Source organism: Scomber scombrus, chromosome 4 (genome assembly GCF_963691925.1).
Source record: "Scomber scombrus chromosome 4, fScoSco1.1, whole genome shotgun sequence".
NCBI classification, from domain to species: domain Eukaryota; kingdom Metazoa; phylum Chordata; class Actinopteri; order Scombriformes; family Scombridae; genus Scomber; species Scomber scombrus.
Window position 1 is genome coordinate 18,494,215 of NC_084973.1, and position 27,646 is coordinate 18,521,860.

At 39.2% G+C, this 27,646-nt stretch overlaps 1 protein-coding gene across 1 annotated transcript; it reads left to right on the forward strand.

Annotated features, from left to right (window-relative positions):
• The first annotated feature begins 801 nt into the window (after window positions 1-801).
• Window positions 802-11,035, forward strand: fem1c (fem-1 homolog c). The gene is made up of 6 exons (XM_062418186.1): window positions 802-2,044; window positions 6,930-7,099; window positions 7,194-7,382; window positions 7,795-8,306; window positions 8,619-8,795; window positions 9,042-11,035. Exons 1-6 carry the CDS (start codon window positions 1,501-1,503, stop codon window positions 9,304-9,306), a joined length of 1,857 nt encoding a protein of 618 aa, XP_062274170.1. The 5' UTR covers window positions 802-1,500; the 3' UTR covers window positions 9,307-11,035.
• Window positions 11,036-27,646: the final 16,611 nt, after the last annotated feature.

The window sequence follows — 27,646 nt, forward strand, 5'->3', positions numbered from 1 at the left end:
AAAGTAGCTGAAATTAGCTCCACCTCCAGCAGCTACAACAGTAACATGCTGCTTACACACTGATGCTTCAGTATTAAAAATGAAAGGATGTCATATATAACAATCTTTCAGACAGAGTGACGAAGTGAATACTTTTACTGAAATACCATAAGTACATTTTGCAGAACGTTTACTTGTAATGGATTATTTTTATATTGCTGTACTTGTACTTTTATTATTTAGTAAAGGATCTGAGTACTTCCACCACTGTCTGTCAGTTTTTTGTGAGTGGTGCATTGTTGACATTTAACTTTCTGTTTGAACACCAACAGGTGGATTTTGGATACAAATAATGAAGTTATTGGGATGTCTGAATAAACTTTCTATTAAAATGTCTGGGTATAAAACAGCTTGATCACTACAGATAAACAGGGAGGGGTGAGGTTTCTGGATACATCTTCTAGTGATGCATCTTTTATCCTGTAGGGAGTGATATAATCAAAGCTATCACAATCATCTCTGCAGCCATACAATATATATTTAAACCGGCAGACACAGACGAGGCAAGCTTTCCTTTTGAAGATTGTAATCTCATAATTTATTCACAAAGAAAACTGCCAGGTTCATTTAGAACAGGGTCGCGGATCTGCTCTTTGTTGTTGTGTGTTTTTAATGTCTACGTCAGAGTCTAGCCGCTCTGTGATTGGACGCTTCGTACGTCAATCATGCGCCGTGGCGGAGAGAAAAGACTGCGTCGGGTTCGCGATTTGACAGAAACGGAGTCGTGATCATCCGGTCGAGCCGTGGGTGGATAGCCTTCCCTAATTGCCCAAACCCTGCGCTGAGTTTATCGTCGTGCCAGTTGGCGGAGCGGCTTCCCGGACGACTATTATTTGCAGTTTTTAGGGTGGGTGGGGGGTTACTCGACCTGTGTGAGGAAGAAAAGCGGCTCGGTTACCGTCGAGTTATCCCCAGCTAAGCTAACAGCAGTTCGGGTGGGGGTGGATTTCTGTTTTTTTCGGCCCTCGGAAAAACCGAGTAAAATTAGCGTCTCGGGAGCATGTTGTGTCTCAAGCAGAGGAAGCAGGTCTAATGGAGGAGGAGAAAGAAATGTCCGTGGATGAGTATCGGTTAATAAAGTGTTAGCTAAGCGACGCTAGTGGGTGAAGCTAAAACTGATCAAGGAAGTTTGCTAGCACACCTCGCTCACACGGCGACAGATGTGTTACCGGACCAAGGGTCGGCTCAAACGGCACGGTTATTAAAGAGTTTAGATACACACATACACACGACATCCGGTTATGAAATTGTTTTAAAAGCTGGAGTTCATGACGTGTTAGTGGACCTTTAGGTTAATTAAACGCTAGCTCAGTTAGCTGCTTCAACGTTAGCTACAAAGTCTGAGCCTGTTGTAAACAAAGAGTCCCGAGCTCCTCCGGTCCTCAGCTGCCTGTTTCACCAACACAGCTGCCTTTTATCTAAAACAAAAAAAATAGAATAGCACTGAAGGAAATATCAGAGATGGATTTAAAGACGGCAGTATTTAACGCAGCTAGAGACGGAAAGCTCCGGCTGCTCCAAAAACTGCTGGAGAACAAAGATGGGCACGAGGTAACCCAGCTGATGGGTGAGAAGACCAATGGGGCCACCCCGCTGCTGATGGCCTCACGGTACGGACACCTGGACCTGGTGGAGTACCTGCTGGAGTGCTGCAGTGCTCCTGTGGAGGTCGGTGGGTCTGTGAACTTTGACGGGGAAACCATCGAGGGAGCGCCCCCCCTGTGGGCTGCTTCGGCAGCTGGTCACCTGAAGGTGGTCCAGTCCCTGCTGGGGCACGGAGCGTCTGTCAACAGCACCACCCTGACCAACTCGACCCCCCTGAGGGCAGCGTGCTTCGACGGTCACCTGGACATTGTGAAATACCTGGTGGAGCACAAAGCTGACCTGGAGGTGGCCAACAGACACGGACACACGTGTCTGATGATCTCCTGCTACAAGGGACACAAGGAGATAGCTCAGTACCTGCTGGAGAAAGGAGCAGATGTCAACAGGAAAAGTGTGAAAGGTGAGCGTGTTAACAGCCAAAAAAAAACATACAATAATCCCCATTTTCTTCACATGATCCCTGTCACCTGAGATAACATAACCCATGTGGCTATGCAAATGTCTGCTTATAACAGTTTTAAAGTGGTTTCAATTAAAATCTACTCTAGAAACTCAGTGGTGATGTAATGAAAGATGAGTAATGAAGGTTTTACTGATCTCAGATCAAGATGTTGCAAGTTGTTTTGAGAAATGTGAAATAACAAGAAGGACTGTACAGTAATGTATGTCTGTACACCACAGGAGATCACATATGGTCTCAATGTACACTTGATAGTATAGAAAAAAAAATTGTGTGATAAATCAAATATTTTGCATATTTCCGTCCTGAAAATGACTCAACAGAATACCACAAAAGTCTGGTTTCGCAATGGAAAACTGTGACGCTGACTACATCATTTTGAACTCATTTTTTTGTGGGTGTGACTATAAGATCATTTTTTTCTACTATGATTGTATTTGGTATATATATATATATATATAGAAACAACTATTGTGCCTCTGCCTGTGAAGCTATTGGCTTTTCTGAAATAAAAAGACATTGAGAGAGCTTGAAAAGAAAAGCACCACAGTGATATCAAGGATATAATCACATGTGTATCGAACACTGGACCACTGTATGCTTCAGAGGAGGCTGCACATGTGTGAAGTTTCATCTTTGTTTGAGCACAGCAACTGCATGTTTGTGTCAGTGGGTTTAAATGCTGACCAGCTTTTATGGCATAAAAATATCAAATTGTGAAATTTCAAACCACTCCTACACCATAGCCCACTTCTCTGCTGACCTTCTCGATTCATTTTTATTTGGTCCATAAAATGTCCGAAAAAGGTTGAGAATGACAGTCACTGTTTTCGCAAAGATGCAACCTAAAATGTTTTGTTTGGTCCTGACAAACAGGTTACAGCACAAATATATTTAGTTACTATTATAGAGGAGTGAAGAAATTTCAAAATACTAAAATATAAAGAAGTGGTAACACCAGAAATGGGACATTTCTTGCGTAGAAGATTACTTGGCTAATTTTCAGTGTAATCATTGCAGCTTTAGTTTATCTGCTGACCATGTTTGAAATATTCACATTTTTAAAATATGAAAATACAAATGCCTTTTAGTCTTTCAGTCTTTTTCTCAGTTCTGTCAGGCTTGATATCAGGCTCACTGGTCAGCTTGCACACATTTGGGCGCCCACCATAAACACGTCAATTCCTCTGAACCACTCGGTTGTAGCTCATCCTCGGCTTCCCTGACAAACAGACAGTCCTCTGCAGACAAACCATCTCCTCTCAGGTTATGAAATTCCTTCAGTTCAGTTCACCTGTTTGTGAGCTGCCCTCCTCACTCTGGATTAATGTACTATAAATCCTGTTTGGAGGCCCAGAATGAGTATTCAGACTAATCCCCGGATTTGGGAAGGAAGTTTCTGGATTAACTTGTTTTGTTAGTGTCAGTGTTAATTTCAGTATCTGATTTTGATTTAACAAAAATGTAAATTTAGTTTTAGTCAAATTTATAGAGGTTTGATTTTTGTTAGTTTTAGTGTAGTATTATTGAAATTGTAATGTAAATTTTGTCATGCATTTAAAAAAAATTGTCCTGAGTATTTTGAGGCTGGGGCTGCTGCTGCAACGATGAGTAGATTCGTAGCTTTAAAGGTGCAGTGTGTAACTTTAGTGGCATCAAGCAGAAAAGACTCAGCAGAAATGAAATATGATATTCATGAGTATGTTTTAATTGGTGTCTAATCACCTGAAACTAAGACCTGTTATGTTTTTGTTATAAAAGGCCATTTAGGGAGCGGGTCTTCATCTTTTACAGTAGCCCAGAATGGACAAACCAAACACTGGCTCTAGAGAGGGACTTTCTCGAGTTTCGTAGCCACCATAAGTTCCCCTACACAGTTGGAAGGGGAAGATGAAGGGAGGGGTATGCAGTTGGTTGCAATATGCAGTCCTTGTGATATATGTTTCTGAATGTTACATACTGGACCTTTTTGAAGAAAGCATTTCAAAGTTGTTTGATTCCAGCTTCTCAAATCTTAATATTTAAACCTAAATTAATTTCCTTTTAATAGCTTCACAAAGTCAGCACATTACATTAGTTTACCTCTTTATAAATGTACGCCCACATGTTTTTATTAGTTAATCCAGCTGTTGTATTGCTGTTTCTTATCTGATTCTCAGTGGACTATAGAAGAGTCGAGTCCATAAATCTTTCTTCCAAGAAACCACGTAACAATACTGACATAAGGAAGACATACCTTTACTGAACACTTCTTATCAACGGTTGCGTAACAGCTAAATCAACATCTAAACTAGAGCTGCAACAGTTAATCAATTAGTTGCCAACTTTATAAATTATTCTGTGCTTTATTATATTCAACACGTTACCGTAGAAGAGAGAGAAGTTGTTTTAGAGGGCGGCTAAAAGAGGCACTTTGGCACATTTATACCGACATGATAATGAAGTGGAATATCTCTGTGGAGCACTCGGTGTGCTTTGTACATTTATTAATTATTGACTGAATTGTTACCCATCTATTTGAGAACAACCCGTCATCTAATAACTCCACTGTTGGAATATTTTACAGTGTGGGCAGCAAGCTGCCTGTCGCTAATAAACTAGCATCAACACTGTAGGTTGTTTATTTTAAAATTGCAACGTCGAGTTTTCCTTGAGGAGTAAGATTAATCCAATAGGTGTAGTTTTGGCAGAAACTGAAGGGTATAAGTAGGGCTGCAGCTATCGATTAGTTTTGTAATCGATTATTCTATCAATTATTTCATCGATTAATCGAGTAATCTAATAAATTATTTTTCTTTATTAAATAGCAATACTAAAAATGAGAGTACAAAAAAGACAAAAACACTTAACCCATGTAGTGCATTTAACTTCAGTGCTTTCTGAAACAAATAAATGAAAATAATGATATTGTAAAGTCAAATGACCCTGAAACAAGACATATTCAAGATTAATAACTTAAACAAAGGATATTTGGTCTGAATATTCCATTTTTTAAATCAAAACTAAACCCAATTATTGTATGTAGTGCATTTACCTTCAGTGCCTTCTGAAACAAATACATGAACTCACTTTTAATGTGACTGATTTTAATTTTTGCATCATTAGGCTACCGTACAAATTAAATGCACTAGATTGCCCTGCTCCTCCTACCTCAGGCTTTCAGTGTAGAGACCAGAGATCAACCCCCCCTGTTCCTCTCCTCATCTCATACCTCTGACTGTGAGATCTCAGCAGGTAGAAGCTGTTATTTCATAAACTAGAACAACAAGGTTAATGATCCACACAGTGACGTTATAAAAAGAAGACGCAATGTGAAAATAAACAATAGAAAATGATCATTTTTTGGTGTGTGCGCGCGCACGCCCCATTCTAGTTTTCACTCTTTAGTAAATTGCTTCGCAACTAGCGAGTGATGTGCCCCGATCATTTTTTGTAATCGAATTATTCAAATTATTCGAGTAATCGTTTCAGCCCTAGGTATAAGTAATGATTAATCCCTGACTAACCCTGTTTGGTCTCGTCTGCTTGAATATGGATTAGCCTCCGTGTACTCAGGGCGATCATGGCAGAGGCGAGCGAAAGTAAAGCACCATTACATGAACATGAAGTGTTATGAATGCATGTGAAGAAGTGGTTGAATTCATTTGTAGGATTTTTTTGGCTTTTAACTTAATGGAATCAGTAAGTGCTCTCCTCCAGTATGTCCCATGTTTAGCTCTAGGAAAAACCAGCAGTGGAAACCTTTTTAAAATGTTTTTATAGAAAATTGATGCAGATTTTTTGGACTGAACTGACTTATTTGAAAGGTTTGCAGGACAAAAGGATACACTACAGACTGAGACTTTAAAGGCCTCCAGACTTTTAGTGTCCAAGTAACAAATAAGCCTCTAACCACATCATAGTTTCATAAGCACTGTGACCACTTATCATTAAACCATAGATGGTGAATAAATATAACTTATTGTGCTCGATCTGGATCAATAGTATATGTGAGAGGACAATTTATTCAGCTGAGAAATTGTTACAAAACCTTTTTATACTACACATTACTTTGTTTACAGTGGTTGAGTTGAGCAGGTTTTCCATTTAAAGTAAGACATGAAGTAGAAGCAGTGTGACCTGTGACTTTATGTTTGAGAGAGCGGCGTTAACGTACACATCAGATTGTTTGGTGGAGGTGAGCGTGTAACAGACAAATAGCTCAGTGGCAGCATCCATAATAATCTGATCAGCTGAACTGCTGCCTTTTTGAATATATTCCAGGTGAAAGGACAGTGCTGCAAGGTTTCGTAGTTGCATTGTGTAATGCAACTGGTGTAATGTAGAAACTACATTTTGGGAACTACAATTTTTTAAAATTTAAACTCTTGAATAGCATTTTTTAATTTCTTTCTTTTTAATATGCTCTTTGGAGTACTTCCAGCTTTATGCCACAAGACAGTACAACTAAAAACCATTTCTGCTTTATCAAAATAAAATGCTGAGGTTCAGCCAGGGTTTTTTCCAGTGTTGTTTGACAACAAAGCCGGCTACTACATCTGGCTGCATGGATAGAAACGTTTCAATTGAATGTATCTGCAGGTCTTCCAGCGCTTTCTTTACATGTTTATGCTGACTAAACTGTAGCATAAAGATTGTGAAGAGTCCACGATTGTTAACTTAAAAGTAACACTAAAAAGGCGTATTGTATGAACACACTTGCTCCTGTACTCCAGCTAAGCGTCTGTGTGGTACCACAGAGCCTCTACTATTGTCTCTGTTATCAATTAATATAAATAACATAATCTGTAGCTTATTGTAAGACGTGTGTCCCCTCTGTCTATAGGTAACACGGCACTCCATGATTGTGCGGAGTCAGGCAGTCTGGAGATAATGCGGATGTTGCTGCAGTACGGAGCATCCATGGAGCAGGACGGCTACGGTATGACACCCCTGCTCTCTGCCAGCGTCACAGGCCACACGAACATCGTAGATTACCTGACAACGCACCAGCAGGTCAGGGTCTCTGTTGCTTACAATCGTAGATGATGTTATAATGGATTCAGTATTTAGGAGAAATATGAAAAATAACAATTTCACCTCTCTGCAGACAAGCCACACGGAACGCATCGACGCCCTGGAGCTCTTGGGAGCCACATTTGTGGATAAAAAAAGAGACCTGCTCGGAGCTTTAAAATACTGGAAGAGAGCCATGGACCTCAGGTACACGGATAGCAACAACGTTGTCCATAAAGCGGAACCCAAACAACTCATCATGGCTTACGACTACGCCAGGGAAGTGAGTTTTAGTTTAAGTCTTTTTACTGCAGTTATTCCATTTAAAGTGTTATTATTGCTGACATGGTCAGGTTTTTGTAAAGGCAGCACAGACTTTGTACAAGGTGACTTCTTTTAAATGTACTATGCAGGAAATTAGCATTCTAGTCTTCAGTATTTGAGACAGTTTAGAGCATCTGCTGTGAAGAAATAGAATAAAGAAAACATTTAAGACCATGTTTGTATCACCAAAAATGAAAAGAAATAATTAAAAACGTATGTTCAGCACAATACACCGAGCGCATACTGCAGCAGTCTGATGTCAGGTCTTTGATTTGTTTGCTTTGGTTGACTATTTGCATGTTCATGGACACCTTGAACTACTTAAACGCCTGCACCCTGTCGTCATCTTAACCTCGCTGTCCTTTTCCTAGGTAACAAACGGAGAAGAGCTGGATGGTTTGATATCTGACCCGGATGAGATGCGCATGCAGGCTCTGCTCATCCGCGAGAGAATCCTCGGTCCGCAGCATCCAGACACGTCTTACTACATCCGTTACCGCGGTGCCGTCTATGCTGACTCTGGGAACTTTGAGCGCTGTATAAATCTGTGGAAGTACGCGCTGGACATGCAACAGAGCAACCTGGACCCCCTGAGCCCCATGACAGCCTCCAGTCTGCTGTCGTTCGCCGAGCTCTTCTCCTTCATGCTGCAGGACAGGGCCAAGGGGCTTCTGGGGACATCAGTGTCATTTGAGGACTTGATGGGGATCCTTTCCAAGAGCGTGTTGGAGATAGAGCGGGCAGTCAAACAATGTGGACTGATGCCTCCTGACCCTGCCCAGCTCAGCAAGGCTCTGTCAATCATCCTGCACCTCATTTGTCTTTTGGAGAAGGTGCCATGTACTGCGGAACAGGACCACTACAAGAAGGAAACCATCTATAGGTGTGTTGTGTGTGGAAATGACTACTGTTGTGAAACAACATAAATAAATAATAAAATATGATGGTTCTGAGGGAAAGGCATAGTTTAGTTTTGTTTTTGTTTGTTTTGTTTGTTTGTTTTTTTTTTGGGGGGGGGGGGTGTTGGATATTGTGGGGGGTTTTTTCCCTTCACTTTTGATCAATTTCTATGAACTTTGTATTTGTTTATTAGTGTGAATTTACACTCGCGCAGTGCTGTCACCATGCTGTTTGTGGCTTGTCACTTTATTGTCATTTCTTTTAATGAAAAGTTTCTCCTTCCACATCTCTACAGATTCCTGAAGCTCCAGCCGTGTGGTAAGAACGGCTACAGTCCACTACACCTGGCAGTCGACCGTAACACCACTTGCGTGGGCCGTTACCCCGTCTGCAAGTTCCCCTCCTTCACTGTCGCTTCCATTCTTCTTGAGTGTGGGGCAGATGTTAACAGCCGGGATGAAGATGACAACAGGTATGTTTGTGTAGTTTGTATTTCTCTTGTTTCAGCTCTCTGAATTTGCTTTTGTTTTTTTCTGTTTTTACACATAATTGTGTTAAAAATCTGATTTTTTTTTTCATGCAAGTTATTGAAAATAAATGACGCATTTTTAGGATTTTTAAGCTCTTCAGTCGCATCATAGTGCTCCACAATGTCAGCCACTAGTTACGCCAATATTATGGACCTGTCTATAATCTGCTCTCTCCTTCTACCCACCAGCCCACTTCATATAGCTGCATCCAATGGTCACGCTGACATCATGAACCTGCTGATTTCATGCGGGACTCACTTCGACAGCACCAACGCCTTCCAGCAAACGGCCTGCGACCTCCTAGACGAGAAGGAGCTGGCCAGGAATGTCATCCAGCCCATAAACCACACCACGCTGCAGTGCCTCGCCGCCAGGGCCATCATCAAGCACAGCCTCGACTACAGGGGAAACATCCCCGAAAAACTAGAGGCCTTCGTCTTGCTCCACAGATAATGATCGTGAAGACATTTCGGGGTGAAGGGACAGATGGAAACGGGGAAGGGGGTGATTCCAGGTGTGGACTGGAGAGCATGATGGTTCAACACCTGACCCACAAGGTGTTTGAAGAGCTGAAAGACTTGTTTTTGTGGGTTTGGTTTGCAAATTGAAACCATTTGGAGAGTATGAACTTCAAGATTTGTGTGCACAAAAATGTCCTCATTCTACCAGGATGGACTGAATGATGAGTGGATTAAATGGAGGGATGAGTGACCATTTTCTTCCTCTGTTCATTACTTCATGGAGCCACAGGTCACAGCTCTATCTGTGGGGATGTATTAAGAATGGACGGTAACATGGACAAACATGGATGAACTGAGCAAGGGGTTTACGTATTTTTTGCTTTAGAAAAAATAGAATTTTTTTTGCATATTCCACGATGCTATTTATTGAATGAAACATGAGAGATTTTTCTCCATGCTGGCTCCAACCCAGCCTCAAACTTTGCCTGCTTCTCTCTTGTCAAAGCAATGATTGAGGCATTTCTACATATGCTGGGACTTCAGGTTTATTTTTTGTGTTTGTCCCATCACTGTTGCCAACAGTCACGGACCCTTTCTCAGTCATCGTTAGGTTACCTTATTTTTATTTTTTTTTTGTACTTTTTACAATACATTTAGTTATTGTCATGCGAATCTGGATCTGCCAATCGGCGCAGATTTTATTACATTTGTCGTTCCCACTTTAGTGTATAACAAAGCTTTACGAGAAGGGGTTAAATGTCTGCGAACACCATAAGTGCTTTATTCTTCCTATGCACAGGCTAGGCTGTTGGAAAGAGAGACTGTTGTATTCTGTGCCGGCACTTGTCTGTGCAATATCTCTCATGAGTTTTTGTGTTTACCTCATTGCTGCCGTTCCCTTCAGTATCCCCCTTCCCCAGTCGAGGGGGGGGGGGGGGGGGAGGAGAATGCAAAACCATTGTACTGATTGTTGTAAGAAGGGTGAATGAACTGGAGTGAGTGTGTATGTGAGAGTGCCAGTATGTGTGTCTGTGATTTTTTGTTTTTGTTTTTTTGAGCTTACACAAATAATTGAGGACAAGAGTTTGGAGTGGCACACATGTGAGATTCCATAATGCACATGACTGCCACTAGAAACCGCAGCGGCCAAACTAACCGAATTACAACCGCTGGAGTGTGCAGACTTGTACACAGAAGTGACCTCTTAACGCTCGTACATGGCCGACCTTTAAAATGTCGCTGGTCTTTTAATAATCTTGATCAAAAGAAAAGTCTGGGGTAGGTCAACATCTTTGGCCCACTGTGCATGTGCAGCGGCAGCATATCAACCAACCAATCACTGCAGAAAACCTTTCATGAGAACTCCTAGACTACAGCTAGGATGCTCATTTTGTACAACTCATCGTCCAATTGTATGAGAACTGAGGACACAGATGAGTTAGAGGGTGCCTCAACGTACAGAATAGTAAAGCTTTGTGAATTATCTTGTTTGCACATTAGCTTTAGATGTGTGGGTTGAAAAAAAGGGCTTTTCATAATTCGTAGGATTTCATATTGCAGTCTATTTAACCTGACAGTTCAAAACCAGACATAGAAAATGTATGACAACTCCCAGGGCAACTTGATTTGAATCTGCACTTTACTACAGCGGAGTTTAAGATGTGATATGACATTAGTCAAGTTCATGTCTTAATAACCAGTTTGACAATAAACCCATCTTGCACTTGTCTTCTTGTCCAAATGTCTTCATTTCCTTTTATTGTTTGTTGCTGAGCCACTTGAATGATGAATATCATGTAGGTTTGGTGTCTATGACTATTAATTGTTTTCACATGGCCTAATTAGGCTGAAATGCGGTCAAAGTAGATAAAACCCTCCCTACAGGAAAACTGAATTAAACAAGAAAAAAGGCTCATTTTTAATCCTGATCTAAATCATCTAACAGTGTGGAGTAAAATGGTCATCAGTGAATTGCAAAAACATGGTAATCTTGCAGCTTTTCTCCCAATTAAACCTTTATATTTTCCTATTAATTTCCATATTATTTCAGGGCCTGCTTCTGCTGCACTTACTGAGCACTCAACTCGTTTCAGATACTTGAGCTGGGAGTGGGGGTGCAGGGAGAGACTCCTTTGAACTGATATGTGGCCAGACAAACCTTTGACATTGCAGGAGGTGTTGCTCATGTTGAACATCCAGTTGGTTCCAAGAAAAGTCCCAAATAAAAACAACGTGATTTATGGGTTGTTTGTTCAATGCTCATCGCTTAGAGCATTAAAAGAAGTGGCTAAGTGGGTTTGCTTCTTGCTCCCTGAGAGATTGACTGTGTTATTTAAGTAGTCCGAGGGAATCTTAAACTATTTCTAATGTGTGTTTTCCAGCTTTTTTTGTTCAGCACAAAAATTCAAAACTGTTTATATGGTACAGCAGCTCATACATAATCAGTATATTCTTGTTAAATTAACCCAAACATTAAATGTAAATTGTATTCATTTCCACATAAAAAATACATGTTTCTATCTAAGGAAAAAATTGATTTGAACACACGAACATGCATATAATAACACAGCCCTGCTTATAGATACTTAGCTATTCATGGAATTTAACGACTTGCGTTGAACAAATGTGGTAAAAGCTTTTAAAAAGACCTAAAAACATTAAATCAAAGTTTATTTAAATTGCAAAACCACAAGGGTGTCTCAATGCACTTTACAGCAAAAACAACAATATTAAAAGAATCAAGAAGAGACAAAAGAAAAGTAAATGAAACAAAACCCCCAAAAAACAAACATAAATAAACAAATGACAGAACATTTAAACATCCAGTACACAGAATACCATCTGACAATAGTGAATCATGGGACACATTATCAAATGAATATCAATGATAACTGAAGTAACTTGATTGTAAAAGGTAGCAGGTTCAATAGATATGGAGCTTGGTAAGAGAACACTTGACTATCAAATGTTTTTTCTCTTGATTCTGGGAACAGTATGATAGGCAGCATCATGCAATCGGAGTAAGTGTGGGAATATAAAGGGTGATAATATCAGACATGTATAATGGTGCAAGCCAATGTACTGATTTATAAAAAAGAGATGCACCATCAAGTCTGATCTAGCCTGAATTGCGAGTCAGTGAATGGAAATTAGGATTGGAGTAATATAGTCCGATTTTCTAGTTCTAGTTGGTATTCTGGTGGCAGCATTTAACACTGCAGCTAGGTGGGCCAGAAAATAAAACATTACAGTAATTTAATCTTGATGAAACAAAAGTGTGTATTAAACAAGGAACATATTTTCAAGATATTGTGACAGTGGAAAAATGCTATCTTAGTAGTTTCCCTAATGTGAGCATTGAATGAAAGAGCTGAGTCAAAAATAACAGCAAGATTTTTAACTGTGGAGCTCTGGGTAATTACACAATGCCCAATGGTCTGTCAGAAGAGGCAATTAGGTTTTTGGGCCAACAATTAACATCTCAGTTTTACTGAGATTTTTTTGCAAGAAGTTTTGGGACATCCAATTTGTAGTAGCGATTAGGCATAATTCAAGATTTACAATTTGTGAACAATCATCAGATGTAATTGGTTTGTAAATTTGAGTATTGTCAGCATAACCATGAACATTGACACCATAGCTGCAGAAGATTTCACCACGAGGTACCATGTATATGGTTAAAAGGAAAGACCCCCATCACAAAGCCCTGCGGTACACCAACATTAATTCAGAACAATTACGAGTGGGCAGACTATTGTAAGATAGAGCGTGAATAATGAATAGAAAAATAGAAAAAAAAACAATGGTTGTTTAAGATGTCAAAAGAAAAATAAAGTAAGTAAAGATAATAAATAATGGACAATATGGAAATGTGAATTGCACAGAGCAGCACCTCTGTGTCTCAATGAAAATTTCACCACATCATAAAGGAAGATGAAGATGTTCAGACTGACCAGAATAATATGAACGAATGCTTGGATTGAAAAATATGAAAAGTCCTGAAAAGTCACCACTGAGCACCGAAATAAAATGTTATAAATAAACATACAATTCTGTAGTTTACTGATACTAAAGACAGTTAAAAGTTTAATGTAAAGATAAAGATTAAAGTGTTAAAGTGTTATTCCTCTGTGCCATTGAGCAAAAACCACATCAACAAGCTACAGTGTTGTACTGGGTGACATGTTCCCTTATAACTATAAACTAGTTAATTTTGAGTGTTGAAAACTACATTACTTTTATGAAATCACTTACTTTATTTAAAAAATGAAACTAAACACTACATCTTTACTGGAAACAGGTGTACTTGGGACTGAGAGCCACAGACAGGGAAGTTGAAAAGTGTTCCTGAGAAACAGACACACATAGTTCATTAGAGAAGTATGAAATAAGGCCACTTCTCTGTTGTTGAGAGACACGTGTCCTTATTTATTCGGTTTCAATGTGATGCTAACCAGTACAGAAGCAAATACTCATGATCACATATATAATAACATTATATAAAAGTCACAATGGAACTGTGTCTTTAACAAATAATCACTTGTCATATTCATTATTTTTATAATGCAGGTGTAAAAGATAAACAATCTTCCTCACTTTTAAGCGAAATGTTGAATTAATGTTTTCTTGTCCCCTTCCCTCTCGTAGTGAGGATCTCACCACCTGTTTCCTCCACACATACAGCAGCAGTCAGTCCTTGAATGTCACACCTGTCCTAAATGTTCTGTGCTGAGTGACTGCCATCATCTCCAGCACAGTGTGTGTGTGTATGTGTGTGTGTGTGTGTGTGTGTGTGTGTGTGTGTGTGTGTGTGTGTGTGTGTGTGTGTGTGTGTGTGTGTGTGTGTGTGTGTGTGTTTACAGGCCAGTGGAGGCTCAACAGAGCAGGTTTGGGTACATTTTTTTTACTTAGTCTATTTTGTAATCTGTAAACAAGAAGTGTGTAATCTCTGGGGATTGTTTAAAGCTAAAACAGCAATTCGAAACCATACTGTGTACCAGTGCTTCTCAAAGTGCTTGACTGGGGTCCCCAGTAAAATGGTTAATCATTTATTTTCACTTTGAGTCCATGCATAAGTAACAATATGACAATGTATGATGGTATGTATGTTATGGTCATGGGTTTCATACACTTTCTGTAATAAATCATCTAAAATCTTAACAAATAGAGATGTATGGTCTAATTTGTGTCAGTTTAGGGGTCCTTGATGTGAAAAAGTTTGAGAACCACTTGTGTATTCTGTTAGTGTTGCATAACAGCAACAGGAGTCTTTTTGGATCAAGAGCTAGCTGATTTGAAGAAAACAGTTGAAAAAGAAAAAGAGGCAAGGAGAAAAACGATGTTTTATATGTTTTGGCTTCACTGGCAGTGCCTCCCTGAGGAGTGTCACTGACCTGTGCTGTTTTGCTTGATCATGACCACACCCGTGATACCCGGCTAAAAATAGTGCAGAGATCTGAAAGAGGGCACATGGTTATTTACTCAGAGCTCATTATTTTTACCTTGTGTTTGATTTTCAATCCGAGAAGTAACATACAACTGGGAATTATATCAGTTAATCATCCGTTATCTCAGTTAACCTAGATTTCCTTCAGCGGGAATGTGAAAAGTCCCCATTGATGGTAATTGTGAAGTTTGTAGTGTAGGTGTTTCTGGGTCTCATTGCCCGGAACAAGTCGAGGCTTGTCACAGCTCGGTGTAAAAAGTGTGAGTGTTCATGTGGCGTAGCCCCACTTAAACTGGCGCTAGAGGTTAACTGGATGTTGATATAAGGAGGGAGAGAGGAAGAGAGGGTGCAGAGAGACTAAGGAGGATAGCTGAAATTAGCTCTGTGCCGCTGGAGGAAGGTGTGTGTTTGCAGACTGTGTGTTTCAAAGGCAGATTTTCTGGAATAGTCCTTCTTTAGGCTTTTGGCAGCATAATGTTTTTCGACAACAGTAGTGTGAGGGTGTAGTGAGTCAGAGGGTTTGCCCATGAAGTCCCAGCATTGAAGGTGAAGGAAAGACTACCCTGCTGAAGTGTTTTTAAGCAACACAGACTCCCTGACATCCCTTAACCCATGGTTTAGGGGTACAAACATACAGATATATGCTTTTAATCACCTTAATACACAAAGGCTTTTCCTAATGCCCTAAGAATCACTTATAAACATTATTGTAAAGACAGATGACATGTTTCAGAAGTCTGTTAGAGAAAGTTACACATCACTTCTGTTTGGAGTCTCATAGACAGCAGCTGATAAACCTGATTGAATACAATAGATTTTCATATATGAAGAATATGATCAGGGGGACGTCCAGGAAGTTTAAACACAAGAGTTAAATTTATGGGTGCACATTTTAAACACAAGTCACCTCCAAAGCATATCTGACACAGTCCTCAGTCACTGTACACAAGGTTTCACATTATGGCTTATTTTCGTGGCCTTTTGGCAGCGCTGTCAGCTCAGCCTACTTCTGTCCTGTCTATATTTAGGGCTGAATAATGCCCTGTTGGAAAGCTGCCCTACATCAAGCTTGCTCCTCCATCTCTAAATACCTGTAGGTGAACTCTGCTCAGTCACCAGACACCTTTTCTTTCCCTGTGTTGCCTCTGTCTGCATGTGCCACTCACTGCATTTCACGTCAGTTCAGCAAGGCTTTCCCGGGATGACAGACAGGTTGAATAATGCTTGAGCTAATTCCCAATCACAAACATGTACGGTAATTAATGTCTCTTTTAATGTTTTCATTACTTTGTCTTTTTCCTGTCTTTACTTTTATCTGTCTCTACCATTGTCTCTGAGTCTCTCAGTCTATCTTAACCCACCTCCTCACTCTTTACCTATTCTGCTTTTCTCCGTCTTCCTCATCCTCTCTCTCATTGTCGTTAATCATCACAGCAGCAAGAATGACTGCTGCTCTCGCTTCTATGGCTTCTCTTTATGGCTGCATTTGTGGAGGGATGAGCCTTTAAATGTACTGAAACACAATTGTAAAAAGTAAAATGGGCTGAAATGTTCTTGAACAATGACAATCAAGCTGATTCAGACTAATAAGAGCAGCAGTTTTATCAGGGCAGCAGACAAGTTTATCTCACAGTCTGTTCAAATCCAAAAATGTCTAGCCTTGTTGTTAAAGTTTACATTAAATAGACCCACAAGTAGTTCAATCACTGTACAGTTATAATGTGGTTTTATTATTTTGTGTAAAATATAAAATATTTGGAATAGAAATGGAAAATCTTTTTGTTACACTCTTAAAATGGTAGATACAACTAAAAATTACATATATTAAAAGATAATATGGAAAATGCCTTATTTAAAAGAATTAAATACCAAAGACGACTGTGTGCCTGTAAGATGTAACCTGTTAAACACTGTATCATTGAAACAAAGAGTGCTTGTACAAGTTGTTTTTCTAATGTTAATCTACTGATTTTGCTTTTAAATATCAATAAAAACAACATATAAAAAACAATATTATTTCATGAAGACTAACTGTTTAATAAGAGCACAGATACTGACTTTTACTTTCAGTATACTGCACTTTTAAAGCATAAGTAACTAGCTGGCTGCCAGATCAACATCTGTCTCTTTACACCCTTGAAATTTGATGTTTTGGTGTTGTTTACTGTACTTTAGCTGTTGTCCCTATTCCTAACAAACCACACTGCCACTTCAGTTTGACTTGAAAGAAGACGCAGATCCACCAGAGGCATGTCAGTGCAGTTATTTAGTGCCACCCCAGATCTGAGGGCCAGTATGTTCCAGTTAAAAACATTCCCACAAAGTTCCTTCGAGTGAGCACATTTTAAAGTAATGGCCTCAACGAACTTTGATTTGGGCATGAATCCTTTTATCCCTCCAGTCCTGTAAGAGTAAATCTATCTTCATCGTCCTGAAACTGAGTTTAAATGGAAGTAGATGTCTGCTGCATGGATTCACCAGAGTGCCGCACTTTGTGCATCACTGTGCACGATCAGAGCACCTGCTGAATGTAAAATAAGAAGGTGGTGACTGAGAGAGTGGTGTTGGGAAAACGTGACCAATTACATAAGAGCCCCTGCAGCTAAAATAGATAGGCGGGGTATTAACATGGGGATCACTGGACTGAATCTGATACTGGGTCTCTGCCGCTCTCTCTCACTCGCTCTATCTTTCTGTCCCTCACTCACACACACACACACACACACACACACACACACACACACACACACACACACACACACACACACACACACACACACACACACACACACACACACACACACACACACACACACACACACATACACATATACTGATTGGACCAGAGACACTGTTAATTGTGTGACTGTAAACAGCATATTATCTATTATGTGTGTGTGTGTGTGTGTGTGTGTGTGTGTGTGTGTGTGTGTGTGTGTGTGTGAGCGCGTTGTGAGTGAGAGACTCAGAGACTGAGAGAGAGAGAGAGAGAGAGAGAGGGAGAGAGAAAGAGTGATTGCAGCTTTCCGAGCACACAAGCAACAAGACTTTCCACTTTGAGTCAGCTGTCAAAACACCACACATATAAATAAAGGGAGAATTAGCTGGCATGGCAGTCATTATAACAACAGATACACAAATTAAACACATACACACATGCAACAAGGGTCTGAATCCATGTGGTATGTATCTAAATCAGGACAACCCCTTCAAGGTCTTTTTTAAATCTGTCCTCTCAGTTAAATGTCAGTGAAAACATTATTAGTTATTCTAGTAAATTTGAATTTGCTAAATTGCCTAAACATAAGTCCTGATTCATTTCAATACAATATGCCATTTTTCTTTTCCAGTGGTATGATCCTATAACCAGTCAAACTCTGTAGATATTGTATACACAGTACAGTATTACCATCTGGACTGTAAGGCATTGTGATCATGTTTGTGATTATCAGTGTACATATTTTCAGTATATATATAATTCTATAGCCTATAGTGTCTGTCATTCAAGTGAATGGGAAAGTGTGTCCAAACTTTTATGGTCGCAGAACATTAACCAACCAATAAACAAAGAGCACAACTGTTAACACCTCTGTTGCTTCATTTCAACTTCTGTGTTCCAAGATAGTTTTCATACTGATGGAGGCAGGTCAAACTCGTGTCACCACTTCTCTAGTAAACATACTTCTGTCAACTCAGAAGATAATAAATATGGAGATTGGTCTCTCTGTTCATGGGGCATCTGAGGTAACGTGGGCGGCTGACATTGGTGGCGGTCCAGGCACGAACAAACCTGTTTGAAGTCAGAGACAGTTGGCAGCAGTGACGCTGAGCCCCCAGTAGCCTTTTCAAACACAGACTAATCAGGAATTTGGTGCTTCACAATGCAGAAACTAGGCACTGCTCATTCACAGTGTGTGACGCTCAGAACTTGAATACTGAGAAGCATAACTTATGGAAACCCTGAGCTAACTTTATTACCAGTATCTGTGTCTCTCGCTTTTCACTCTCACACGTGTTAATATCCATCATGGCTGTGAAAGATGAGGTTTTATGTAATCCATAAAACTGACATGTTATGAGACTTGGAAGGTTATCTGGGTTTTCACTGACCTCTGAGACTTCTAAGACCTTTCAGGATTGCACGAGACATCGTGAACCCTGCATTTCAGTGACATATTTCAAACTTTAACGACTGTCTTCCACATGAAGAAACTAATGTCCCTAACCTTTGACGACGGATTAGTTTCACCCAAAATTTCATATAGATTTTGTACATGCCTAAGACATAAATTAGTAATTGGTAATTCATAGTTGTACATCAAAAAGAATTTCAGTCATTTTAGTCTGGCAGACTAGTCCAGGGAATATCCCATGAATCAGCATGACAAGGCAGCAACGTGACGAAGTAAATCATTAAGTCTTGGCTTGTTGTCTAAACATGATAGTTTATCAAAATGGGCGGCTCATTCATGTAAAGAAGAATGCATGACCTGGAAAAAAAGGCTTTTAGTTTCATTTTTTTATAGAACGCACCTTGTACAGTAACAATTCCTCGTGATGAGACTAAATGTTTGGCTGTGCCCACATTCATTTGTTGCCAGTGCCAAACCATCTGCCACGAAGCAATACTGACTCATCAGGCCCGCCTACACTCTTTTGAGAATCCATGATTTCCACAAGGTACCTCCTTTTCTGTCTAATCACCATGTACTGCACCTTCCCCAGTATTTCACTGTGGCTCTGCAGTGCTGAATCCATCACAGACCTGAGTATGTGGGCGCAAAATGTTGCAGATAAAAGAGCAGTCACAGCCAGAACCACAGCCTTGTCTCAAATGTGTGAATACATAACACAGGTTTTTGTCAAAGCTCGTCCTAATTTGATCATTTGGGAAAGCTTTGTATTATCTTCTGTTCCTATGCATTGTCTGGTGTTGTCTAGTTTGCCATTTTAGCAATCATGCCATACCTCCAGTAGGCAGACACATAATGATTTATCATAATGATTTATGTGTGAACACGTGTACACAGATTCTCTCTGTTCTGGCACCTATCAGCAGTTGATAATTCACACAAAGAGTAATGACATGACAGTGTAAGTTCTGGTCTCAAGCTGCCAGGGACGGACAGCAAAAGATCCAGCGTCCAGAGAATAATACTCCAGTCTGCTGGTGTCCATTACTCATGATCACACCGATACAGCTGATACGACACATTAAATCTTTACATCTCTCTCTCTCTCTCTTTGTCCACTCCTTTCCTGCCTTAGCTTTCTGTTCCTTTGTCTGCAAATGATGACAAGTCAAAGCTCTGTAAAATGTGAGAATAATTGTGAGAATAAACAACTTACATTTGAAAAAAAAAAACATGTTCAAACAATGTCAGGTGTACAGGTTGGAGTCTAATGAGAACTTGAACTCAAGCTGGACCGCAGAGAGAGAAGAAAGATGGCAGATTTTCTTCTCAGGGCACCCGACCTTCTACGCACAGACTTTAGTGTTTGACGTGGCGTCCCACACAGGGAGTGTCTGAGAGGTTTTCTTAAAGCGTTCACAATAATCAAAAGGGCGGCACACTTAATTACAGGCATGACAGTCATTGTCTGGTATGTACGTGTGCTTGTCTTTGTTTTCTGTTGTTCCCACATGTATCACAGAAAGTCAGAGAGAAAGTCATGGGCGTGGCAAAGGGAGGGAAGAAACAAGATCTGATCTGTCCACATGCCACAATGAAAACAGAATTCCCCATTTGTCAATCAAAGATCCTGCCAATCAGAGTGATGCACAAATCTCCTACTGAACATTTACTGTCTCGGATGTGTAAGCAAATCAAAAATCACCGAAAGGCATGAAAATCCATCAGGTTCAAAATGGAAATGTATAAAACAAACAACACACACATATATCAGAGTTCAAAAGTGCATTAAAGTAAAAAATAAAGAATCAAAAAAACATATTCTTTTTTCCTACTGTAAAGAATTAAGAAGTGAAGCTTCTCTCTGTGAAAAGGCACTTGCTCTTCTCCCCACAACTGAGATTGCTGTGTTACTCTGTGAGCCCTGAGAAGCACGTCTGCCATTAACTCCTTTCATAGCCTCCACAGTTCATCTCTGTAACTTTATCACCCCCCTCTCTCTCTCTCTCTCTCTCTCTCTCTCTCTCTCTCTCTCTCTCTCTCTCTCTCTCTCTCTCTCTCTCTCTCTCTCTCTCTCTAATAACCTGCATGTGAGCTTTCATCCACTTTCCTCTGGTTAATGTTCAATCAACTTGTAGAGAACCTACAGACACAACCCAGGCCACAGCTGTAGCTCATTATTTAACAGAAGCCGTGATGTTTTACTCTAATAAGATTTAGTATGCTAACTACTGTAGCAGTCAGTTAAGATGATGTACTGTGCGTATAACAGAGATATTCTGGGATGACAAACACTTTCACATGACATTGCTTCACCATCACCATTTTACAGTCCAGTTGTAGTCCTGTGGTTACAGCAATGTACTGTAAGGGAAGAAATAAATTGATTCACCTCAAGTTAAAAATCCTACATCAGCATTTCTTCACAATATGCTGAGGTAAGTTAGCAACGGAGTACCAGTTTTCCTTTACAGTATTATACGAGTCTTTATAAATACACAAAGGGACCATGAAAAGGCACATTTTTTCCTCAGACAAGAGACACAAGAATAATACTGATGTGACAGTATTACATGAACTTGAAACCAATATATATTTACACCGGCCTAAAACATGGCATACAAGACAAATTACATCCTATTGGGTTACTCCACATTTTGATAGCAAAATGTTAGCCTGACTTATTATATGGCACTGTTTGCAGTGAGAAGCAACAGAGAGAGACATGTTATCATTAACCATCATTGGCTGCCCTTATTTCAGAAGCTTCTTCTTTACTGACTCAAAACTGATTTGTTTTTTTGTTGTTTGAACATAAGCAGCAGCTCAGAAACAAACTTATTTAGCACATGCATTACAATTCAGAATCGCTCTGTGCTCCATCTATATATGAAGTAATTCTGTCACGCTTAACTGTCCTGCTGTGTGCAACCAGACTGTGTGCATCCTGTAACCGTAGGTGATTCTGTGTATCACTTCAGTCGGAGCTGGATCAGACACACATCTATGACAGGAAGCATGACCCACATGCATTAAGTTTATTCTCGTCTGTGTCTTATTAAATTATAACCATAAAAGGAGTTAAATCATGGTATTATTGAGAACAAATTAACAGTAATGGGATCTTGGACCGACTGTGTGAAGTTATTTTAAGTGGATTTTAAAGATATGTTTTCTTAGAACAGAACTGACTCACTGAACATAAAACATAAAACATCTGGATACTTACAATATGCATATTAGTACTATTAATCAGTCAGAAGAAACATAAATAGTTTTATCTGACCCTTGTCACTGCTCATTTAAAAATGTAAGCAAAGATGGAAAAAAGAAGGAAACATTTTTAGTTGAGATAATCTCACCCAAAGGTCCAATTATTAGCTGTTCTAGAGTTGTCAATCATATTACATGATCTTCATCTCTTCATCTGCTGATATTCATCATGTGATAAGTTGACCCAGTCGACATGTAATTGTAGATCTTCAGATTCATTTTTAAAGTTTTTAAAGTGCTCAAAAAAATGGAAATTTGAACACACAAATCAGCCCCACCTGCTGAGGAAGCTCATGTCATATAAAAGCTGTGAAACAGCTACTAAATGGACCTTGCCATGAGATTGTTTTCTAAACTGCTGTTTCCAACATCAAATGAACTGCAAACCTCAACATTTTCTAGTTTTAAAGAATTTATATCGCAAAATCTCATGCTTATCCCTCTATATAAGCAGTAAAGTGTCCTGGAAATCTTTAAAATCACCACTGAATATATCAATAACATGAGACAACAAGACTCTGATTGCTTTTTATCCTATGTTGTTTTACCCTAGATTTTATTATACTTGCATTATTATACTAATACAAAAGACAAAAACAACACTCATACACGTCAATGTAATCTGTTGATCATCAGCATAAGACATGGTGACACTTCACCCTGCCCAACATCTACATAGACTACAGTGACTTCCATAGAATACTAGTTAGAGCCAGGCACAGCCTTTGCTTATTGAAAAGTTTCTTTAATTATTAAATAATTTAATTATTTGTGTTAATACAAAAGAAGGCAGACAGTAATTAGCCCTTAAAATGCAGATTATAATTTTGTAGGTTTATGCACAAATTAAAATGTTTAATACATATTCAGATTTTAAGCAAAGATATGTTTTAATTTCTCCCACAAGAGTGAAGATTCACTGCTTACAGTAATGCTGTGGTTCTCTCTCACCGGGTCACATGAGGACAACAGTGAGAGGCCTCCACTGTACATCACCAAGTGGAGTGTGTAGGAGAGGTAAGACTTATGTCACAGTGGATATGTGAGAGGTACTGTGGATAAGAGCATCACTTTAATGGCTCATAAAATCAGTGAAACAACAGTCAAAAGGGGGCAGCTGTCATACCGAGTGGCTTAAGCAGAATGTATAGCCTCACTGATCAAATCAACCAAATAAACGAGTGAGCAGCTGTGTGACACCTAAGGTTGTTATCTCTCTCAATCTTCTAGTAATACAGCGTCTGCACTGATATGGTCTGATTTCTTAAAAACTTGTACCTTGAAAAACGTTTATAAGCAATAAAAGTAATTTTTAGTCAGTAATGGTGGTGATGGTATGAATATATCTAGAGCCATCAATGTCAATGTGCATTTATTTACAACTGTAGTCATTTGTGAACTCTTTTTGTTTACCACTGCTAAAATGATAAGCTACAGAACGTATGTTTTTACAACATAAAAATCTGAATTTTTGAGAAGCCATTACTTGAAAATGTCTTGAACAGTTAAACCAACAATCGATGAATGGATTTACATTACTTATGATATCTTTAGGATGGAAAGAATAACTTTTTCCGTTAGACTGCAACAGAAAAAGTTAGTTTTTTGATTGTTTGTTTGTCTTTTTTAGTAAATAAAGTGTCAGTGATGTAACTCCTGTTGTTCTATTTACTAAGTTGTGATTTTGAATGAGACATTTCAGTTTTTGTATTCATTTTTTCATTATTTAGCATTACTTAATTTGCATCTGTCATTTGCTGCAAATGCTTTTTTGCAGCTGGATTGTCAAGACCTATAAGTCATATTATAATGATCACATGTTTATATGATGTTTGGATATATACAAATAGAAGAGATTTAAACAACAAATAAATCAATATTTCAGTAAGTAAAGTTAAACTGTACAAATAGTTGCAATGTATATTAATACTGAAACTACATCAGTTTTACACTTTTCTGGTTAGACAAGTGGAAATTATAGATGAAAGGTCAGTCTTGAAACAAAGATTCATCCACTTCATGTGCAAACAATGTATGTCAATCTGTCCAAAGTTTGTTGAGTTATTTCTCTGTTGGCCAAAGTGTCCAAAAATAACAATGTAGCATTTGCTACGAGACCAGGTTGCAGGGGATTAATGGGGTCAAATACTGTGTAGGACTGTAATGATATAACTGACTAAATCCACAAGTTGGCACTTGCATAAGCAGAAATATTAGATTAGTTAAAAGTATGTGTTGCAGGAGACATGTTCAGTTTGACCAAAAGGTTCACTCAGATAAATATTCATGTATTGACATCACAGAGAGAGAGAGAGAGAGAGAGAGAGAGAGAGCAATTACACTGATCACTTTCCCTGTGCCTTCCCAAAGTCCTTACTATACAGAGCTGAAATAATTTACTGATACACACACACACACACACACACACACACACACACACACACACACACACACACACACACACACACACACACACGCACACACACATGTGCACGCACGCAAATGAATACATGTGCCCACAATGTCTGAGTCTAACGTGCCCAGCATGTGCAGGACGCAGCCCGATCATATTGCGTTTTAGCACCATATACAATTACAGCACTAGTCAGGTGTCAGAACAAATTGTATGTGTGTGTGTGTGTGTTTGTGTGTGTGTGTGTGTGTGTGTGTGTGTGTGATGGTGTGTGTGTGGTTTGCTCTCTTAAACCACAGGTGAGTGTTTTGATCCTTCTGTGGCCCTGGCTGCCAGCCTGTTGCTAAAGAGGAGTGTTTTCAGTCAACATGCCTATTTTAATAAGGGTTAACTATGTCAACAAACACAAACACACATAAACAACACCCACAGACAAAAATGCACATGTGCACACACGTGAACACACGTGAACACACACACACACACACACACACACACACACACACACACACACACACACACACACACACACACACACACAGACACACACACACACACACACACACACACACACACACACACACACACACACACACACACACACACACACACACACACACACACAGTGGCAAAGATCATTAATAAGTATGTTAATTCACAGGACCAGCAGAAGAGAATTTCAGAGCTCTCAGCTTACAGGGATCATGTCTCATAACATTTCCAAATAGCCTAGTAGCTCATAGCCTAAGAGGTCATAGGTAATTTCTTTTTTACCTACTTTCTTTCTTGCCTTTATTTGCTGTATTAAATTGGACTATAGGATACATAGATGGTGCTCAGATTTTGATATGAAAATTTGAAGACAGTAATGTTTCTCCCCAGCATAAAAGGAGATTTTTTTTATTTTCCTTTGTGAGAGAAACACTTTGAATGGTAAGTCAGAGTTAGTCAAAAATAAGCTGATTAAAATTAAGTTTGACAAATAAATCTTAACTCAATGACCACTTACCAGTTCTTTGTAGAGCTTTATACTGTTTCTTGAGGTCTTCCTTAGGGGATGGAGTTTGCTCATTTGATGCTGCTGTTTTCACAGCATATATGATAAACCGATTTCATATATAATATAAACATCTGTCAGTGGTGAAAAAGAACTACATACATACACACATACACACATACACTCAAACACTGTACTTAAATACTTGTACTTGAGTGAAATGCAGGTTGAATGTATGAGTTTTCATGTATTTCTACACTGTGGTGGTGCTATTTGTAGGCTATTGGTGTAACAGATTTGGAGTCCTTCTCCCACAGCTGGTTGTGTGAAAACAGGTGGTTGGAAAGACAAAAGTTATATGACCACCTGTTAACTTAGGTCAGGTGATGACAGCTGAGCTGTCTCCATGGCAACTGAGCAAACTCCATTCATTGAGCAAGTGTGTGGGCATTTAGATAAAAGATATTTTGACAAATTAAGTTGTGATTTGTTTCTTTTTGACACTTTCTCCCACAATATTTCATCACAAAGAGGGCACCTAAGTCAAAATGTTTCCCTCACAAAGCACAAAGTGCTCTTACTTGCACTTAAAAAGTAGTATATTTCAGACTTGGTCTACACTTTACAACTCTTTGACATTTACATTTTGTACCCAAATATACCCTGTTTGGAAATCCCCGACCATGTTCCTTCTTGTTTGTCTGATCTCTGTTATGCCAGCCAGTTGAAGGTTTATCTGGTTTATCATTTATCAAATTAAGTGAATCTCTTTGGCTGAGGATGAAGACAGGAAATTGTAACACTCTTCATTAAGGAGAGCGGTTGCTATTTATGTTGCGATGACAACTCTGCCTCTGCACCCATGGGAGAGACCATCCCTGATATCTTCACTCAATAATGGATTCAGACTTCTATTTATACTCCCTCTCACTCACTCTCTCTCTCTTTCACTCTCCCTCTTTCTCTCCGACTGTCACTTGGCCAGTTCTCATAATAATTATAGCTGCTGGCCATCATAAAAAGGCTGTTACAGAAATAACCGAGGCCTCAGTAGACAACATCGGCAGTTATTTGAGCAAGTGCGTAGGTAACTCTAACCATAGTTGTAGCAGAGGACAGCCAGATGTTTCTGTGCCTCAAGAACTGAGCTACAGGGATATTTATGTATTTTAGATTTTCTTTCTTGATTAGGAACTTAAAAAGGATGCACATTTTAGCCTTAAATAATACAACATTATCACAGTTATGATAAACCCATTTAACAAGCTATTTAACTAAATTTCATGCAGGACAAAATTGATGTCTTGAACACCCATAAGTCAAGTCTTTTTCTATTTAATAGAACTGTAGCAACCATTAAGAAGAAAACTGAGGTCATCTTTTCATCAGAGCTGTAGTAGTTGTAGATTTTAAGTCATAAATCACCAGAGCAACTCCACAAAAGAAGCAATGTGCCTGATTGTAGAATGAAAACTTGCCTCTGTGTCTTCAATGGTATGGCCCTGCTCAGTATTTTCTTAATGGTGTAGTAACCTAGAGGGAATTTATGCGTGGTATTTTATAGGCTGATTTTTACATAAAATTCCAAAAAATATGATCACTTTTATGTCAGAACTATAATTCAGAAAGTATGAAGAAGGCTTTGAAACAGCATTTAGTCCTACGTTTTCGGCAATAAACAGTTAATATAATTTTATATTTGACCCCATAAATTAAATAATTAATGGATGGTTGTTACATGGGCTGCTGATGCATATTATGGACAGTGTGCACATGAGGTAAGTAGATAGGAATTGGAAAAGGATAAGTCAGGGGAAATTTAACCCTTTATATTGGTGGCATTGTAAAATATAGTGTATGGGAAAATATTGGACGTAATAGGCACACACAGAGAAAATCAAACAGAAACACACTAATGTTCAATTTGTTGAAACGGGCGCACACTTGCACATTTTCTTCAGTTTTATTATTATGTTTTTAAAAAAGTGTAACACACACACACACACACACACACACACACACACACACACACACACACACACACACACACACACACACACACACACACAC